This window comes from Oreochromis aureus, linkage group 8 (genome assembly GCF_013358895.1).
Source record: "Oreochromis aureus strain Israel breed Guangdong linkage group 8, ZZ_aureus, whole genome shotgun sequence".
NCBI lineage: Eukaryota > Metazoa > Chordata > Actinopteri > Cichliformes > Cichlidae > Oreochromis > Oreochromis aureus.
In genome coordinates this window covers 15,712,953-15,734,430 of record NC_052949.1, presented here as the reverse complement: position 1 = coordinate 15,734,430, position 21,478 = coordinate 15,712,953, and the positions used below count along the sequence as shown (strand labels likewise).

General features: G+C 38.3%; 1 protein-coding gene across 1 annotated transcript in view; it reads left to right on the top strand.

Moving 5' to 3' along the window:
- LOC116329820 (protocadherin-15-like) overlaps positions 1-21,478 on the top strand; it is a 209,712-nt gene that overhangs the window by 152,234 nt on the left and 36,000 nt on the right. Inside the window, exons 27-34 of the mRNA XM_039616856.1 lie at positions 3,821-3,930; positions 4,181-4,321; positions 7,716-7,843; positions 10,879-11,109; positions 12,107-12,195; positions 15,824-16,000; positions 17,544-17,762; positions 20,385-20,393. Of these exons, the coding sequence (XP_039472790.1) occupies positions 3,821-3,930; positions 4,181-4,321; positions 7,716-7,843; positions 10,879-11,109; positions 12,107-12,195; positions 15,824-16,000; positions 17,544-17,762; positions 20,385-20,393 (1,104 nt within the window). The remainder of the gene's footprint in view (positions 1-3,820; positions 3,931-4,180; positions 4,322-7,715; positions 7,844-10,878; positions 11,110-12,106; positions 12,196-15,823; positions 16,001-17,543; positions 17,763-20,384; positions 20,394-21,478) is intronic.

Sequence of the window (21,478 nt, the reverse complement as noted above, 5' to 3'; positions counted from 1 at the left end):
GTGTGTGTGTGTGTGTGTGTGTGTGTGTTTCTGTTGTTATCAGTATCAGTCCAGCTTGCAGTAGTCAGAACAGCAATGATTAGAGAGTGCAGGAGGGGGTGTGACATAGGCTTGGTAATGAGCTTCGTGCATGTGCAGTTTTGTGTGTATGTGCAATTTAAAGGTGCGCATATTGCAGAGCATGATGTTTCGGGCATGTGTATGGGTGCGTGTGCATGTGCGTGCATGTGTGTGGGCATTCACTCAGTTTTCTTCCTTCATCCCTGTCAAGTAGCCACTGTGGATGTGGAGGGTTGGAAGAAAGGATAACAAATAGCTGGTAGTTGCTGAGGTCTGCTGGGATGTTGGTTGGAAGCAGCAGCCTGAGGGAAAGATGGAGAGGCCGAAAGAGAGACGTGGAGGGGAAAAAATGCAGGATGAGGAATCTAGACGGCATGAATGGAGTGAGTCTAAGTGAGGAATTGAGATTTTAGTGGGATGAACTATAGAAATGGGAAAGATAGAGACATGAGAATGGGAGTAGGAGGAACAGTGCTGGAATAAAAATTTTTATTTTCATGTCATAACTAAATAATTAGCTTGTTATCACAAGAGAATGAGCGTTATACCAAGATAACACAATAAATGAATGCAAAGCAATTACAAAATTAAATTTAAAATGATTAAAATCAGAGGCGTTCTTGGCTTTAATAGTACAACAAAAGGAAGGAAGTAATTTATTCTAAGCCTTTTGATAAGTTGTTGCACTACAAAAAATCACTTCATGTTTATTCTTTATTGTTGGCTAGCTGTATTCCTGGTGTTCTTTTTTTCTTCTTCTTAGTAAGCACGCTTGAAGAAACTAAATGCATCGTTACCACAAAGATATTTGTATTTATGGATGAATATTACTGCATTTGTTTATTATTTTTAATACAATGCAAAGAATATTATATTGTATTATAGCTGCTTCTCTTTCCTGGCAACCCTTTACTTATGCCACATTGTGTAAAGGAGGAAGAAAATAACCCCAGTATCAGCTATGATGCTACAGATCCTATTTAACAGGGGATCTTTTGACATGTTTACATTCACAAAGAATGAAATGAATCCTGATTTTCAGGGTTTGGTAAGCACCACACAGGTGCAATGATTAGTTAATTAATTAATGATTACTGTTATTTTACAGCAAGAAAGTCTTGGGTTCGAATCCACCCTCCTGCTGGGACCTTTCCTTGTGAAGCTTGCACCTTGTTATCCCCACAGTCCAAAAGACTGCATGTGCTGGTTTGGTAAACTGGCTATTCTAAATTGGCCGTGAATGTGAAATGTTGTCTGTCTCTCTGTGATAAACCTGGGAATTGTCTGGGGTGTAGCCTGCTTTTTGCCCTATGACAGCTGGGATAGGCTCCAGCACCCCTGAGACCCTGAACTGGATAAGAGAAAGGAAGGAAGCATGGATATTCTATGCTTGTAGAAGTGGTGAAATCTGCTCTTTGGATATGATTGCAGAGGCAAGTGACAAAAATGCAACGTCCAGTTTTCCTGAGAGTGCCCAGGTCCTTTTGTTAGCTTTGTCTCTTTGTGCTATTTTCCTGTCAACACTTTAATTACTGTACACTGTGTAATAAGGAAGGAAAATAGCCTCAATATCAGCTATGCAACATTTCACTCATTTGTTAAATAGCAGCAGTCTGGAGCTGTACTGCAGACACAATAGATCTTTTTCACAGGAGATCTTTTGACATGTTTACATTCACATAGAATGAAATGAATGATGGCTTTCAGGGATTTGGTACAAATGCATGATGGGTTGCTGTCACACTGTCATACCTTGCAATGAAATAGTACAATGAATAGAAAAGAGATATCGCTAGTAGCTTGTGTTTTTATTTTCCTTTTCCTGACAGTAACAGGTCCCTATTTGAGTCTGTATTCATTTGATTAGCTTCAGGTTTACTATACCATTACCTACAAGAGTGTTTGGATAGAACAGGTGGTTAGAGAAGCAATTGACTGGACTGGAAGTTAAAATTCATACAAACACATTCAGCACACACTCTCTCACACTCTCCAACAGTCCCATTTATCACATAGTGATGGCTTGATAGCTTAGCCAGTTGGTAGCCCATGTTATAATGTTTAGCCAGCTGTGACGGTTGGCCTAATGACTGGACTGGGTTTATTTAATGGAGCGAAGCCTGCTGGAAATTTGAGATTTGCCAGATTCTTAGAAAATCTGTCAGGATTGTAAGTAGGGAAAACTGCACCACACGCAATAAGAGGCAGGTGGACAAAAACAAGACCACGCATGGGTTCCCTTTGAAAAGCTATTGATGGTTTAATTTCAGGGCTTGGCTCAGGCCACTAATGGGACCTGTCAGACAAGTTGTTCCAAATGTGCTGTATCAGAGCAAGTTTCATCCAAACATAATGTAAGCCTTCATCAAACGACCAAAGCCCATTAACATATGTCACATATGGTTTATATCACTAATTAAGGTTGGATTGATCATCTAATAATTTGTTATTTAGTCCATAGGTTAATCAGCAGAAAATAACTACCGACTTCTTTATTTTAATAATCACATATTTTTAATGTGTTAGTCACAATAGCTTCTGAAATGGGAGGATTTTCTCTGTTTTAATTGATAGGAATTAACAGTGTTCTTATTAGTTACGAGTTAATTGGTTAAACAGGAATGAAACCCTTTATTTAAATTCAGCAGACGTTTGAATTAGCCAATGGGTCAATGAGCTTATCCACAAATCATAAGAATCACCACTTCTCCTGCAGCGTTTTTAGTAAATATTACACACAGTGATCAAGGTCATATTACCTTTGAACTGTGTGGATCAGATGAGCTGCTATGCCATTGGTGCTCTGGGGGTTTTTTCTGTCGCATTTGGCTCTTTGACTGTATTTTCGGAACTGCACGTCCAACTGAATGTTAAGCCAGTGAGAGCAGCAGCAACAGTCTACATTAGAGAATGCAGTAGACATCACTGACAAAAAACATGGCATTGATTAGATCAGGCGTGGCGTGATAAGGAGGGGAGGTGGGTTGCAAAGCAGCTTTGCAGATGCAAAGCTGCAGGAAGGCTAAAGCGACTTACATGGAGCAGCCTGTTTATTTGCTAATAAGGATTTATAAAAGGGTAACAGCTGATCCATCAGCTGTTCTGCTGGTTGCTGATTCAGCTGTATTTTGTAGGATGCCTGAATAAATGCCATTCAGTTAGTTTGCGTATTTTATTATTTGTTCACAATCAACACATAGATGCTTAAAGAACATCCTTACTGACTTTATTTTTTATGTGCAACTCATGTTATCAGTGAGAGCAGAGGCTGTTTTGACTGTTGTGTTTTGTCACACTGTCATTGGCATCCTATAACTGACATTTGGCTGGAGAATAGCAATACACTGATCTATGGTGTTTGACATTACTGTACTGGTGAATATAAACAGGAGGGTTGTCAAAGATTAAGTGAATTTGTTTATTAAATGCATTAAAAAAGCTGTTGTTCAGCAGCCAAGTCTTGCTTTATCTCTAAGCGCAGTTTCAAAGAGCAACTTCTCACGCATTTGTTATACAATCCAGCTTTTTAAAAATGTAAACACTACTTATAGACTTTGTCTCTGGGGTTTGAATGATCATATAGCTGTAAGCATGAACGAAGGAAAAAAAGAATATCTTGGAAGTATTTTACAGATTCAACTCTCATGTCTACTGAACTTGCCAAAATGTGATTACCCTTTGAGAAAAGGTTGGCCCACAGTGTACACATACATATTTCATTTTCTCATCAGTTTGTATTGATTGACTGATCCATTGCCAGGTTTCTGCCAGTCAGCGAGGAGGCTGCTGTTGGAACCCCAGTGGGAGTCATCTTAGCAGCTGCTGTCAATCAAACTATCGTGTACTCCATCATGGAAGGCAACGAGGGTGGTGAGTAAACTTACAGGCCATTTACCATTTTAAACTTAGAGCTGGTTATACAGAGTTTTCCTGTGTTCGGTTGTGGAGCTCAAAATCTATTACTGTATGCTCAGGAGACATTATATGACTTCCACTTCAGTCTATAAAACGCTACTCACTAGCTATCAGCATCCCACTCACTAACTGATTCATACAGGACATTATAGAACTATATGCCACCCTTCTATCTTTCTTCATTGTTCTGTCTTGTTCTACCCAGGTGTGTTTGCTTTAAATGAAACAACAGGAGTAATTTACACTGCCAAGCCCCTGGACTATGAGACCAATGCCAGCTATGTTTTGAAGGTAGAGGCGGACTCCATGAGAGTGGTGTCTTCAAACCTGCGAGCTCCCTCAAAAAGTAAGTGCCTGACAGTATTTCTGAATTCTCTTCCAAGAGACAACTCATGACCTTGACTTTTGCTTAAGCTTTTTTAATATACTGGTGCGCTTTATGGATAAAAGCACTGGGCCACCTAAAGGAGCTGGTCGGCTATGGAAGGCCATCCCATGAAGCTCCTGGTGCACAGTTTTCTGCTGATGTTAATGCTAGAGGAGGTTTGAACATCTGCTGAGTTGTTGTGGTTCCTAAATGCTTCCACCTTACAAAAACACCTCTCACAGATTACCATGGAATGTCTAGGAGGGAATACATTTCATAAACTGAATTGTTAGAACTGTGGATCCTGTTTCAGTAAGAACCTAAGAATGACTCGTTCTTTTACAAATGTTAGTAAAGGGAGACTGCACAAATAGGGGATTGATTTTATGCACCTGCGGAGGTATTCCCGAATACTTTGGTCCATATACTCAGTTACTGACATTTACTATGACACTACTATGAAATACGCTTTGAATTTAGTGGACTTGGCCCTCTGTAGTATTCTCAAATTGAAATCTGACATCACATAAACTTTCTCCTGGGCTCTGACAGGTAAACATCATTTTCTGCCCAATTTAACATTTGCATTATCATATCATCAGAGCTCCGGTGCATGTGTTAAAACAGCTTACATCTCTCTACTTTAACCACACGCTCTACAAAGCTATACTTTTTATTATACTCTACCTTGGCGGTTAGTGTTGCCTTTCAAGCAACTTTTTCTTCTCGCTTAGATTTCTATCAAAGCTGCAGGTTTTACCAGTTTGTTGCCCTCACTGTTGATGTTGTTAAAAAAATCCTAGACGTGTGTCTCATTGGCTCTCACTGGAGGTCTCGGCACATGTGCAATTATATAACTGCCCAGAATTTATTTCTCAAATGTCAAAAAGCGTTTGCTATGATCAAAGTGGGAAAATAAGCTGGCAAGCGGGCTGGAAGATTGAAGATCATATCTGTAAAGCTGTAACTTTTTCCAGTCTGTCCCGAGCATTGGTACTCAGTGATCTGTGCAGGTCAGTTCAGTGGTAAACCAGCTGTAATCTAAGTTTTCAAGTCTTTCTTTCTTTTTTCTTTCTTTGTTGCCAAAATTGCATGTGAGATCAAGTGTTGACTAAAACCAAAATTGTGGCTTTCCTTCCACTCTTTAATTGTTTCTGCGATTTCCATCTGCCTGCTGGTGTTTTTGCTTTGAAAACATATCTGCATTCTTCTTAATTGATGTTCAGCTACCAAGGTCTCTCTTCCTTAATTATAGTGTTTACCACATGCTGTTCTTGTTTCATTTAAACGATTTGAATTGAAGAATTCTGCTGGGATTAAAGCTACAAGTCATTGTAGTCATTAGCAGAACTCCTTCAGTTCTTCTCGGTGCGCATTTTAATCAGGAAACAAATCAATAGGAGATTTCAACAATATGTTAATCCTGCTTTTTAATTCAAGTGAAGATATGGCTTGAAACTATATGTTTTGCTCCTGTGCTTTAAGGATGCCTGTTAAAGATAAGCTGAATATTGTTTGCTTTATCCTGTCAGCATTGGAAGTTTATTAAGGGAATTTTTTTCTTCTTTCGTCTGTATTGAAGTAAACAAAAGTTCACAATCCTGGGTTTGTGCTGTCTTTCTGACATGATTCACCTTTTAACCGAGTCGGGTTGATTTATCGTGATGCAGTTTTCCGTGGGTGTGATTCAGAATTTCTTGTTCATGGCCAGATAAAGACTGAATGTGAGTCATTCTGAGGTACAATTAACAAATACAAAAGACAGTAGCTTATACTGACTATTTAAAGGATATGTAAGACATTTAATGCAGCTTTTTCTATGCATGTGTTTTCAGTACTAAAACGTGAATTATTGATGCAAAATCTGGTTTTTAATCTTGGCAAGTCATTGCTTGTGGAGACAGTTGCCTTGGAAAGGCCAAGACGTCTCTGATGCTGTCAGTTATCATTAAGGGTTGAGATTTCTTGACGCATGTGTCTCAAAAATCAGATCAGATCCTTCAGGTCAATGTTATTGCTCCATTACTTACATACTCCACATTGAGCAGTGTCTTAAATATCTCACAGCATACTTTCAGATGATGAACTTGAAGTCCTTTAGTCATTGTTCACATAACTAACCCATGTTTTGAAATCCTTTGAATGCCCTGAAAATGCAGTTTGTTTTCCAGCTTCTCAATTCAATACATAGAACATTCATTGACCAGTCTAGGTTATTTCATTTGACAGATAGTTCACATACCACTGCACACCAATGACTTTAGGGACATTTGAATCAAAATGGAAGCATAGATGTTTGGGATGGTTTGCAATACCAAAGCTTTTTAATGAAATCTGATGAGAGCCCACCCTCAGAGTACTGATGAAAGAGATGAGGAGATTCTTTTAATCAGATTTTTCATTCGAGGCTTCTAATTGTAGCCGAATTAATCATAGCTGTTGATGAAGGGAAATGCTTGTGATTAGGTACTTTAACGCTGAGGTTTTTTTTTATTTTTGGTGTTTTTTGGGGGGGTTGGTTGGTTGGGAGAGGGTTTTTTTCACCTTTGCTAATGGTGGCAATAATTTGTAACTCTAGCTATAAATTTTAAGCTCTTATTCATTCTCAGACCAGTTTTGGATACACCAACTTGCCTATACATATACACTTCCTAGGAGTACGCAATGTGCTTTTAACATAAATCTAAATCAAGTGGCATTCTTTTTGAAGCTATGGCCAGTGAGCGGATATGATAATATGAACGTAAACCACAGAAATCAAACTTTCAAATCAATTCGAAACAGCTAATAACACTGAAACAATACATTTGTAAGCAATAAATTGGACACAAATGCCAAATGTAGCAAAAATGATACAAATTAAAACAGATATATGCAAATTGAAATAGTCTGAAGTTTCAATAAATACTTAATTATAAAAAATTACAATTTTCTTGCAGTTATTTTATGATTCAGGCTTTACAGGGCTAAAAAGGAAGTGATCAAATCTAAAAGAGATGTCTTGAACTCATAACATGGATCAGAGTAAATCTGATTAATGTTCCGCCACCTGAAACACATTTGTTATGTGACACAGGCATAGACTCTATATAAAATATGATGTACCCACTGGGACGTCTCCCTTTGCTTTGTGAAGCTCCATTTTGAACCTTCACCACTAGTATTTTAGGCCATTGCTATTATTTTAGCCATCGGCTAACTCTAGCTAGCTCGATTAACAATCTGCTGACTGGAACCTGAAGGGTAAAATTACTGGTGCTACAACACTGCAGCCAGTCAATGCTGCTTGTGCTTGTCCTTGTATGTGTTTCACAAAAGCACTCCTTTATGGAAAAGTGTATCACAATGTGTATTTTGTGTTTCTGTTTTCTAGCTAACACAGCTAAAGTGGTGATTGATGTCCAGGATGAAAATGACCATGCACCAGTATTCACTAGACCTCTCTACATTGGAGGAGTTGCAGAAGACGCCAAAACCTTCACCTCAGTCTTGCAAGTACAGGTACAACTACACAAAGATCTGCCTATTAACACATATAGCATAAAACATACAGTTCAAATTGCTAATTACAGTAGAGGCTTAAAACAGGACCCTGATTTATGTACTTTTTAGGCTTGTAGTATGGATTTTAATATATTGTAAGGTACTGCTTACACAGTGCTTGTTTGGAAATAGATTTTTTTTCTTGCTTTAAAATTGAAGAAAGTATTACAAAAATCATGATTGACAGGTATGTTTTTCTTTCTCTGTTGATTGAGAAATCTCTCTGTTTCCCTTTCGTATACCTGACTGCTACAAAGATTCATGTAACTGTAAACAACTTGAGCCTATTATTAAAATGCCTTTCAGGACCCTAAATGGGTCACGGAGCCTATCTCTTTCAGCCTCTATCTTAGAAATTGCAATATGTTTTAATGAGCCTGGATGCCACAAGAGACCCAGGCAGGGTCCCTGGCAGAAAAGTATGCGCTTTAATATTTGATTACAGTTTTTAAGATCATTCTTAGATATTCTTCCTTCATTAGATCATCCCAGCGAGAGTGACAGGAACGATGAGAGCATTAGGAGAGCATGTTTCACAAGTTCAGACGATGTGTTTTTCTCACTCATGAACCGAGTACCTCAATTTGCTATTCCTCTGCTTCAAACACCTGAGGTTTGGGGCTTACATATGGGTTTTGTATGGGTTAGAACTATGTTTGGTTGAAGCTGGATTACAGGAACCAGCTTTTTAAACAATTTAAATAAACTGAGAGAGAAAAACTGGTTGCAGGCTCAATCGCCACAGAGTGAGGCAATATATCTAAAGGTTAAAGGAGGAGAAAGGATTGATGGTTAGATAAGGAGAGCTGACATCCTGCTGAGAGACAAACTGACTGGACTGAAAAAAAGCAGGGAAGACATACATGATCTATGGTGGATGAATAGATAACAGCGGGGGGTGACTAAAAAGATGGACAGGGATGCTAGCTGTACACACGATAGCATCAAAATGAAAAAGGGAGTGAGACAAAAGCTACAGAGTAACTTTGAGAAATGTGCTTTTCCAATCTCAAGTATGAATAATCCTATCTCATCTGTCTGAAGCACGCAAATCGTCTTCTTCTGGCAAAATTTTCTTTTGTCTGTGTGTTGCTACATGCAGGACGTTTCTGCCTTTAGGGTTTACAATTTGCACATGGAGGAGTTGATCTGTTATTTTGTCCCTCGGAGGATGCCATAATTCAAATATTGATTAGACTAGTCAACAATCAAGCTCACTCATCTCCATTATTTTTTTCTAAATTCATTAATTTCACTTTTTGCCTTTTAAAAATGTTAAAAATGTTTTTCTTGATGCATTTCTTCCTCCGTAGTGTGGTGGTTTACACATCTGTCACTGGTTCACTTCCAGCTGGGGACATAAATCCCCTTTGGGGTTGTGTGAAACTGCTAAATCACACATGCAGAACTATGTGATGTGGTAAACCCAGCTGAATGTAGCTATTTCTACTTTTCCAGCTGTGTAAATCGTTGACATTTAAGCTTCTTTCTCTCTTTTAACTAGTGTGTTGACCAGAAATTGCCTTAAAGCAAAGGCCTGCTTGGTGAGGTTGTGTTGTTATGGGTACTGATAAAATGATAATATACTAGACACAACGTCCAGCTTTAATAATTCATCAGAGTTTCCAGTGCTGGGACTTTTTTTTTTCCTCCATCATGCCAATTACAAGGTAAACAGCAGAGCTACAATCCAATCTTTTTTTTTTCTTTTTTTTTTAATGGGAACAGCGTCTGTTTGATCAGGAAATGCCTCGCTAGATGATGCAGCGTTGCTTCTGGGCTGAGTACTACCTTGCTTACCAAGTGCTGGCGTCATCTGTGCAAAATGCTTCTGAATAGTTCTTAGGTGTGCAGAGGACTCAGGGGGTTTTTTTGCTGTTATTTTTGGTTCCAAATTGTTGACTTCCTGTAAAAATGGGCATGAGCATATTGCAGTGTTTGCAGCTGTTGCTCAACTTTATTGAAGTATTCATTTGTGCCCACATCTTTCATATATTTCATGTTTACAGGAAGTTGGGTAACTGTACAGGTGCAAAGGCAAATAAACTGCGACTTCAGAACGACACAAGCCTGCTTGGATTTGGACATATCTCTTCATAGGTGCAGCAGAGAGACCTGCACCCTGTGCACTTTAAAGCAGTGCTTATCACTACTGCACATTTTAATGTATTGCTGAAAAGTTATCCTCACTCAGCCATGCACCTCTGCGAGGAAGAACCCAGAAAAAGGAAAAGATGTATACATTTGTTCTTCCTTCAGTACGCCCCCCTTCCCCATCTCATCTTTCTCCTTACTACCTTTGTTTCTTTTTTGTTGCTTCTTTAGTCCCTAGCTAAGAAAAAAAACCATTTTACTTTGTTTTTATCTACCATATCGTACCTTTGATGTGGCGGGTGTCTATATCTACATTTCTAGCCCTTCTTGTAATAACCCTGCATAAAATCAATGTCTGTCTGAGAGTGTGTCTGGATTTTAATGTGAGATTTGCATGTATATTGAACAAGGAAAAGACATGATAGTTAGCCAGAATCATAGATTAAATGATCTGCTCAGATTTCAAAGGATTCTTTTTACCCTTCCTCTGATTCAGAATTATATCACATTAAAAAAATTAAAGAACTGAAAGCCTTTGAACAGGTTTTAAAATCCAGAAAAGCTAAAATAATATGTGACCTCATGATGAGTAAAAGCTGAGACACACTATCACTCCTGCGCTACTCAGTGTACACGACAGTGTCTTGTATAGTGTCAAACTCTTGGACTGAAATGATGATGGTAAGGAGGCAAAGAGCAGACCAACAGCGTTATAATAAGTACAGCGTATGGAATTTGTTTTACAAAAAACCCTAAAAAGACAACAGTGGCTTGATCATAGTGTTTGCGTGCATGATGATGATGACATTTCATAATGACAGTGATTATGGTAATGCTTGGCGGTGTAATTATGATCACAGTAATACCATCTAATGGTCCTTATTTTTCTTATTTTCCAGGCCCTGGACAAAGACACTGGTAACTACAGTTCTATAATATACCATCTGATCGCCCCCCCTCCAGCTAGTAAAGACACTAAAGACACCAAAGATGGCTTTATCATTGAACCGCACAGCGGCGTTGTGAAGACGGCTATCATGTACCGCAATATGAGGAGGTCGTATTTTAAGTTTGAGGTGGTTGCTACAGACAACTATGGTCAAGGACACAGCAGCAAAGCGGACATAGTGGTATGTGTAATTTATGTTATTTTACAATGATTACATTTTAATGGCAGGTTTACGATTACTTTTTTAGATGAGTTTTTTTTTTTTTTTAAAGCGTCCAACCTAAAATGAACTGGGTGACATGATTAGTGCAATGAGATTTTTATTGCTCTTAGGATAGTGTGAAGGAAGCTACACTGAAAGGATAGTTTTGCAAGCTGCTAATGACTTCTTACTGGAACAAGTAAACACAGCAAAACGATGCCTGCAGGGAGAAATCGTCTTTGGTTAACTAAAGCTAATGAGAGAGAGTAGTTTGAACTCATTTTTCTAAAAAAATATGATAAGAGTGAGAGTGCACATTTGATAAGAAACTCTTATGAAATGTAGTACCAAAAAATCACATATTAGTAAAAAATGTTGCTCATCTGAGTTCCTACTTGTTCACACAAAGGTCCCACATAAGGCAAAAAAATCAAACATCCCACTTTAAGCTCTGCATCTTGTGTCTTCTAGTCTGACACCTGCCTTTAACCTAAAAAATTATAGTCCAAGGTTGCTCAGTTAACCACGTAACTTCTAAAGAAGGCTTGATTTGTGAATAATTAATACATGTGACTAATTTATATCCAGTATAGTCAAGTTAATTGCTTGCAGGTTCTGTAGTACCCTAGACAAAATAATGGCAAAGTACACTATGCAAATATGAACGTAGTCCAACCACCAACAAGCTATAAAAAAAAGTAATCAAACTGCTAAATTACATGTGCTCCACTGCTCCCTTACACTGCCACATAAATCCTTTAGCAGGTAAGTGTAAAAACAAATTCAATTTGTGGCAAACCTGAAGCACATTTTGTGTGCTGTAGAAGGGAAATGTTATTCATTTGACTGCATTTATTATACACGTAGAGGTTCTGTCTGTTAAGATGCACCAAAATCAGAGCCCAGGATGTTATTTTTGGTTTATTTTAAGTGCTTCAGCAAGTTTTTATCTCAGTTTTCCTTTCCTGTTGTGTAGGTGTCAGTCGTGAACCAGCTGGACATGCAGGTCGTTGTATCAAATGTCCCTCCTACATACGTGGAGAAAAACAAAGAGAAGCTACTGAGGTAACGTTTGATGCTTTTTACAATAGAGCAAAAAGCTTGGGTTTAACCATTTGTATATCCAACATGATGACTGTAGTTTATCTAGAAGACAGAAAAAATTCTGTAGGCAGTGTTGTGGTGTTTGCAGAGGCAAACATCTAATCCTTTCTGAAGCAGTGGATTTTAATAAACGGTCCTCCACTTAAATATATGAAGGTCATGTGTTTTCCTTCCTGCTGAAATGTGTGGCATCAACACGCCAAGATTGAAAGAGCTCTATTTGAAATAAATAATTTCACTCTAAGAGAAATCATCCCTTATTTTAACCGACTGCCAGCAGGAGCCTCCTGGTAACTATGCCAGCTGTCAAAGGGCATGGCTGTACACCAGAAAGAGATCAATTTGACCTGTGTGTCAGGTGTGCCAGAAAAAGTCTTTGCTGTCCAAAAACCTTATTAAAGCAAAAGTACAGTTTCGCAAAGAACTTTTAGTCCTTTGGAACAATCTTCTCTGGATGGGAAAAAACATTAAACATAGTGTTTGGCCAAAGAAGCAGTAAATTGTTCTAGTACATACCAAAGAAAGCTTTTTATAAAAAGAACTTCATATGTAAAGTTTAGTAGTGGAAGCATTATAGCTTGTGTCCAAGTATAATAATGGTATGGCTTTGTCAAAGTCTACGTGTGAATCCCAGAGCGACTGGGAGGGATGGGAGAGGACTTCAGACAGGCAGTATATGCAGGAAAATCGAGTGTGCAAAAGTTTTTTTTTTATTTGCTAAATAGCATACCTTTAGCCCTTTAGCAATATAGCTTGGTAATGGTATCTTGAGCGTCAAAACAGTAAGGGCTAATAATTCTGTGAAGGTTCTCGGTCATCCAGGTCATCGTAGTCTAAGGACCTGGGAAAGAAAAGCATCTGGACTTCAGTTTCCTTGAAGACGCTTCACCTCTCATCCGAGAAGCTTCTTCAGTTCTAAGAGAAGAAGCACCTTGGCTCGTGCGATTAGGTAGAGGATCAATAGGGGGTCCATGACCCTCTTGGGGACACTCCCATAGGGCTTAAAATCTGGGACTCTCCACCAGTTGCTCTTAGAACTGAAGAAGCTTCTCGGATGAGAGGTGAAATGTCTTCAAGGAAACTTAAAGAAGTCCAGATGCTTTTCTTTCCAAGCTCCTTAGACAATAAAGGCTAATACATAAGGGATATACTTTTTGACACCTTTTTCAGTTGGTGCTTGGATAATGTGTTTTACTAAACTTGATAAGACGGACCAAAACTAGACTGCTGGTTACCTTACAATACTTAAAGCAGTACTTGAAATACCTGCAGTGTCATCAAGTAGCAGAGTAACAAAAGTGAAAGACATACCAAGCTCTGTGCAAGCAACAAGAAGAGAACTCCTGTAAAAGTTTTCAGACTAAGTGTACTTTTCTTTAAGTCATTCAGCATTGAAATTAAGTTTAAGTCACAAATTGATTTATTTCGAGTTTGCACAGTTTGAAGTCCGTCTATTGATTTAGCGATGGTGTCTCCCCACAGGAGGGACTTAAACTCTAATTGTCACATGGGGTTTTCAACAACAGTAGTTAAAGAGCAAAAACACTCTTGTCTTTAAAATCTAGATGTGCTCTTATAATGATTTCCGAAAATGTCCTTGTAAGAATAAAATCTCAAGTGTTTCATTAAACTAGAATACAATCTCTATAACAGGCACATGCAAACCAACACACTTACAGAGTGCACAATGGCAATTGTTCATTTTTAATTGATGTTAAGAGCTACTAGTTTCAATACAGTGCTGTGCAAAAGTCTTGAGCTCCCTTTCATTTCTTTGCAATACTAACAAGCTTGAAAGTGAATATTACAACTTTTATTCTTCAACACAGCCTCAACTCTCTCTGAATTTTTTTTTAGTTTTTGTAAAATCTTAGCATAGTCTTCAGGAATAGTTCTCCAGGCTTCTTGAACAACATTCAGAGCTCTTCTTTGGATGTAGGCTGGTTTTTGTTGTGTTCTCTGCCAATATGATCCTACACTGCATGAGGTTCAGGCTCTGGGGAGGCCAATCCATGACTGATAATGTTCCACTGTGTGTTTTTCTATCCAGGTATGCTTTTGCTACACTGGCAGTCTGCTTGGCATCAGTGGCATGCTGAAAAACAAAGCCAATCCCACTCAGATACTTTTCAGATAGCACTGCATGGTGGATCATAATTTCACAGTACATTTCTACATTCATAATCTCATCAGTTGTAACAAAATCCCGACACCAGTGACTGAAACGCAGAAACAAACCATGGCAGAGCCTCCACCGTGTTTTACAAACTGTAGACAAATTGAGACACTCAGCTCTCTCCTGACCTCCATAAATACTGATTGCAATTTCCTGTTTCCACTGCTTTCAGTCCACTTCTTTTGTAATTTGTGTAATTTCTCCACTGAAACCATTTCTGATGGTTTCAGTGGAGACACGGGACAGCACACCTGTCCTGTGTCATGTTTGCTGAATCTTTCCTGTTTTATTGACTGCCAGATACAGTTCATCTGCTGTAGATAATTTTTTAGGCATGCCAGTTTTTGTTTTGTCCTCCACTTGTCCGGGTTTCTTTCCTTTTTTTCTATCCTTGAATGATTCATAGGTCAGTTATTGCCTAACAAACAAACGTAAAAGAACAATTTCTCTGAAAGTGGTCAGCCAGAAGAAGTGGGATGAAAATAACAGCCAGTATCCAAAGAAAAACTCTGAAAGCCTGGAGAACTATTGCTCAAGACCATTTTAAAAATTGAAAGAAAATCTGGTTACTTGGAAGCAAAACAGAAAGAAATGAGCAGTAACTAAAAACTTTTTCACAGTACTGAACAGCTTTTGTATTGTTTTCTCTTTTGTTGAGAGTAATTTCAAAGGATATTTGAAAGCCTCTAACGGCAAACATTAGCTATTTTGTTACCTATGCTATCAGTCATCCCCTTTTTCTGCCCCCTACTCTCTCTGCATTCTGTAAAATATCACTTGCTATATTCAAAGTACCTGACCTTATCCCCACATCAGTGGCAGCTGGAAAGTAAAACACTAAATGCCTTTTCTTTTGTGTGACAACAGTCAAGCAAAATACAAAATGTGTAATTCACTGCATGATATGATATTTTATATACACATTCAACAGTGGGCCTTTCTGTGACACGTAGCAAATACTCTGCACAGCTGGTGCTGGACTGATGCTTTGTTTTGCCTCGCAAATACAGTATAATTTGTTAATGATGTTTTAAAGCACTTGTCATCTTTTCTGTCTGATTCACACCCACATGCACATGCAGACACACATGAGTTAGAGTGTTCCTGCTGTGAGCAGGTGTTTCTGGGGGGACAGAAATCAATACTGCGCAGCAGGAGTCTGCCTGGCTGACAGGATTTTTTAAAAATGTGCATGTGGTGGTGTGTGTGTATGTGTGTGTTTGTGTGTGTGTGTGTGTGATGTGTTTAGAGTCTGACGGCTTTGTTTGTCCATATATATGAGAGCTTGTTTGGATCTAAGAAACAGTATTTTTCTGTACATTAATGTGTGTATGTGGATGTCATGCTGGGAATACTGAAGGGGTTATAATGCTTTGATGCTGTATATCTAAATCCAGTCTTTTCAATCCTCAGCATTTTGGAACGCTATGTCCAGGAACAGATACCGGGAGCAAAGGTTGTCGTGGAAACCATCGGGCCTCACCGCCATGGGGATGGGATGGAGCAGGAAGACTACACCAAGTCAGACCTTATGATTTATGCCATCGACCCACTGACGAATAGAGCTGTATCAAGGGAGGAGCTCTACAAGTAAGAACTTTACCAACAAGCTAGCTTTATATATAGAAAAGAACAGAAATTAATCTACGTGGCTTTGCAATTAAAACTGGGTTAGGCTATATCCCATAGTTTTGTTGTACATGTACACCAACAATAAAGGGCTATTCAATGCAGTCATGGTAAAAAGAATGTCCACCTTTTATTTAAGTTCTAAGGTTTACATATCAGAACATAAATTATTTTCTTGTCCTTAGCAGCTCTTAAAATTCACAGGTGAACCACAACACATACACCATGCTATCATTTATTTAACAAAAACTGAGCCAACATCCAAAGACAGTGTGTGAAAAACTAAGAACAACCCAATGGTTGAGTAGCTTCTAGAACCATCTTTAACAGCAATAACTTGAAGTGATGGTTTTCTGTGTGATTTTTCTCAGTCTCTCACATTGTTGTAGGGGGTTTTGCCCACTCTTCTTTATAGAAATGCTTCAGTTCATTGAGATTTTGCAGGCAGTCGTTTATCCTCCTACATTTCAGTTGTGAATGTTTTTCACTTATGAATAACCTGTAGAATGATGGACAATTTGATGGCCGTTCAAATTGTTTGGAAATCGCTTTATAACCCTTTTCAGATTGATGGGCAACAACAATTGCTTTTTTAATGTGAGTGCGTTAACACTCAGCTGAATGCTTCAGAGCAGCAAACTGCCAAAACTTCTCCTTTTATAGAGGTGCTCACACTTGCTGATGATCTGTTAATCAAGTTGCATTTTATTAGCAGCACCTGGCTGCTACCCCTTTAATTCCTGTGGAAGCGTTAAGGGTGTGTTTTGGCTTAGTCTTTGGTAAATAAATAATGAATCGGTGTAATATTTCATGTGTTGTTGTTCTCCTGAGTTTTTATTTACCTGATTTTAAGACCTGTAAGGACCCGACCATTTCTATTATATTCTAATTCATAAAATATTTGAGTTTAAAAGGGTATTGTTTCTTTTTATGTGACTGTATGTTTAAAGAATATATACTGATCATTTAGTTGATGGTAATTCAAGTCTGAGGGGGAACTCAGGTCCGTCACCTTTTCTTGGCTCTATTTTAGGCTTCAGATAATCTAGCCCATGACATGGGTCTTAAGCCTTTTTAGACAGGATCAGGTGAGTAGCTTAAAGAGCAAGTAAGAGTGGTCTCAGTGGCCTGTTGGGTTAAGAAGAGGGCTTTTTACCCAGGAGTGCCAGGTCTGAATCTGTAGACTGTATCAAAAAGATGATGTACAGTTTCAAAAAACTGGGAAGGCCAAATTGCTCAGCTGAAGGTTTCACAAACCAGTGGATGACGTCCCATTGGCTACAACTGTCTTTTATATAAAGGTGTGGAAGGGTTTTGCTTCAGGTTATATGTGTCTGATGGGAGATGCAGAGAACAGAGAATAGAAAACAAGAGAAAGACTGTTAACTTTGAATTTCTTGCTGTTTTTATGCTATTTCTAAATTTCTGCTTTGCGTACTTTGAGCCTTTATATGAAATATGCAACAGATATGCATGCTCTCTCTCTCTCTGTCTTTTATCCAAGGTTTCTTCATGGTAAACTTTTGGACATGAATAAAGAGTTTCAGCCCTTTCTCCCTCCTGGTGGCCGGATTTTGGAAATCCGAACCCCTGAAGTGGTTACCAGTGTAAAGAAAGCAATGCAGACTGTAGGCTACACAGAGGGGGCGCTGCTGGCTCTGGCTGTCATTATCATTATCTGTTGTGTACCCGCCATACTGATTGTCATAATCACCTACAAACAGTAAGTACGATTTATATATTCTACAGATGCTTTCTGTGATGATCTTGTGTTTAAAGAATAAGGCTGATAATACTCTGCATATTTCCTATTGTGAACAAATGAATGACAGACCAAAAATTTACCAAAAGCAAACCGGTCCCGCAAATAGTTAAATGAGTAGCGAAAGCTCGTAAAATAGAGCTCATTACTTCCCTTTGTTGCTCAAAAGACACTGAAAATATGTAATATGGGCATGCTGCACTAAGTGACTGTGTTCCTTCATTATAATCAACCTGAGCGCTGTTGTTTATTTTGAGTCCTCCTGGCATATTGAGCCACAGCTAAAAATGCTCCAAACCAGATGCATCATTAATTTAATGCCTGAATAACATTTGATATAAACAAAAACATCCGTCCACTTTAGAAAATAACTGAGTGTTTTTTTTTAATACATTCAGAGTATGTTTTTATTTATTAGGAACAAACTGTTTTACAGCTAAAAAACTGTTTGGGCAGGAAGGTCGTATGAAGAACCACCTTATCCATGTTTTTATTGTTTTGTTTTGTTGTGGGGTTTTTTTTCACTTGATTGCGATTCAGTTTTAGTTCCTTGGTGAAAATGTGTATTAGTCAAGTATGAGTCAGTTGATTGAAATGTTTACACAATAGGAATCTGTTAAGTCAGCTGTAGAGTGTTGTGCAACAGTCTTCAACCACCCCTCATTTCTTTATTTTTTGCTTCCAAGCAGCCAGACTTTCTAGTTATTGTTAAAGTGGTCTTGGGAAATAGTTCTCTTGGCTTTCTAAAGGTCTCTGGAAGAAACTGGAAGCCAAGTTTTCCTTGGCTTCCAGTTTCTGTACATTTTCAGAAAATTAATTATAGAAAAAAGAAGACCTAAAGAATATAAACAGTATCTGAAAGTCAAGTCTTGTGAAATATAAAAATCCCCCAAAAGTCCAGACACAGGACCTGATAGATCAGTTGGTCCATCATCACCCAAACCTCATCAGAAATTATCTCAAGGAAGGGAAACACTGAGAAAAAGTCCATAAGAACTAGACTGAAACTCAATAATAACAGCTCTTATAGAGTGAGAAATCCAAATTCGAAGTTTTTCTTTTGTTATCAGTGTCTACAGTCTAAAGAGGGACTGTAAAACACGGCTGAGGCTCTATCATGGGCTGTATTTCAGTAAGTGGTATCGAAGAGCTTGTCAAAACTGATTGGCATGAGCTGTATTTTGGGATGACAATGATCTCAAAACCACTATTAGTGCAGTAAAAGCATACCTGAATAGAAAAATCATACAGTGAAGGACTATCAGTTGTGGATTGGCTTTCCCAGAGCCCAGATCTCAACACTACTGAAGCAGTTCGGGATCATCTTGACAGAACAGCTTCAAGAAGCCTGGAGAACTATTCCTGAAGACTACTTAAGGGAAATGACAAGAAAGCTGAATGAGAGAGTTCAGGCTGTGCTGAAGAATAAAAGCGGTCTTATCCAATAGTCACTAACAAGCTCATTAGAATTGTAAAGAAATGGGAGGTAACTCTATTTAATCTTATAGCTCAATTAAAAACACCTCGCCATTGTGCACTCTGTCACTGGGTCTACCTGGTAGCGGTGGCCTAGGTGTGCCTGATATAGACGCTTTGTTCTAGTTCAACGAAACACTTGAGATTTTATTCTTACAGGGACAAGAAAACGAAATCACAAGAAAGCTTAAGAGAATTCAAGCTGTGTTGAAGAATACCAGACATTGATTTTTAAGCTTGTTAGAGTTGTACAAACCCTGCCTTTGTCTTATATACTGTATATATAGATATTCATATATAGGCACATGTTAAAATAAATAAATTATTGCATCGATTTCCCATTTTTATAGCAAAATATCAACAAATGAGGAGTGGTTCAAATTCTTTTGAAGCTCTTTGTAATGTATGTCTGATGCTGGCATTTTCACTTCAAGCACAATTATGTCAGTGGCTGGAAAACGTGTGCATGAAGTTAAATCATCAGCATAAATTTGGCTCAACAAATTTATAATGCACGCATTTAGGTGCTCAAAACTAATCAGTATGAATGGAGGATTTGACTTCTAGTGTAGCAAAGATAACAAGCCATATAGAAAACTTATCAATTTCTTTCAAGAGCATGTAGGCAGTCGAGCAGAACTGACAGTCGCTCTTTTTCCACTGTTTATCATCACCTGGGCCAGTCAGTTCCCCAGACTATTCAGCATGGCAGACTGCCCCCAGAGTGCCAATTCTAATAGTTTGTTTAGCTAACCACAGTGAAAGGCTATTAATTTTATCCATCTCCCAAACACGCGTGAACCATTTCACACATACACACACATCTGAATTAAATCGGTGCATTTTGGAAAGAGCCTTTTATCCTGCTGAGAAACAGAGACAAATAACAGACAACAAGAGGGAATATGAAGACAGAAAAAACATAAAAGCAATCATCAGCATGATAATCACTAGTATCTTTTGCTAAATTACTTTAATGAAGACCAATTGTCCAACTTTGCTTGTAAATTGCAGTAAGTAAACTTGGCTAACAAGAAGAACTGTGATTAATGGCTCGAATAATAACTAATCTTTCTCTCTCTCATCTGCCGCATCTGTCGCCACCAGATTCAAAGAGTGAGTACCGCTTTTATTTTCCCAAGATAAAATATTAATGTCATGGCTGTCTTAAACACCTTTCACTTTGATTAATCTGTTGACTTTCATTGTACAATAAGATGGATGAGATCAGAAAGAGCTATGAAACGGAGAGGACAGCAGACTATCAAACAAATGAATCCTGAAGAACATGGAGCATAAATGTCCAGAACAGATGCTTTTATTAGAGTGTGTGTGTGTGTTTTCATTTGTGCGTCAAGTAGTAGTGCATGTCAGGATTATGTAGAGTGGATAACAATAGCACTCCCACGTTTTTATTTGAAGTGAGGATATAAAACTTTAAGCAGTCATTTCAACATATTGTTGCAGCGTCTGATGTTAGCAAACATTTACTGCATTATGCTGTGTGATTCATATTACTCAGGCAATGTACTTATTTTGAGTTCTCACTACTTGCCTCTGCATTCCCCCGTGTTTTATGATCCCATGCATTAAAACTTCAGTAGTTTGGGACTTTAACATGCTGCACCTCAACAAGAAATAGAGGTTTGTCGTTACTGGGTGGAGAAACTAAACTACCCTGCCACAAAAAGCACTTGCAGACTCCAGTATTTCTTTGGATGGCCTTTAGATTTGATGATAGCACGTTTTCACTGTGGCATTGTTGCAGTAACCTTATTTCCATCCAGAGTTTGCAATAAGAAGCTACTTACTGCATTAGTTAGGATTAAATAATATATTGCAAGCCAACACTTATTAATCACTGTGGTAATTATCCAGCAGAAGGCTCTTACCTATTTGCTTATTTATCCAGGTGGTGATTTTTTATTGTTTTTTTTAGCCTGGCAGTGCATTATAGGAGTGCTACAGTATCTGTAAGACTGAATCTGAAAATACTACAATAGTAGTATGCTCTGATACAGTGTTACACAACTTTCTTTTGCATTTGTCTTTCTTTAGCATTTTATTATGCTGATATTTCCTAATTGCAGCCAAGGCTTATATATTCTTAGACAGATTGCCGCAGGGAAAATCTTAAGGGATCACCAGTGTCATGACAGTGCATCCTCATGGAAAATGTAAATATGAGGCCAGAAATGTCA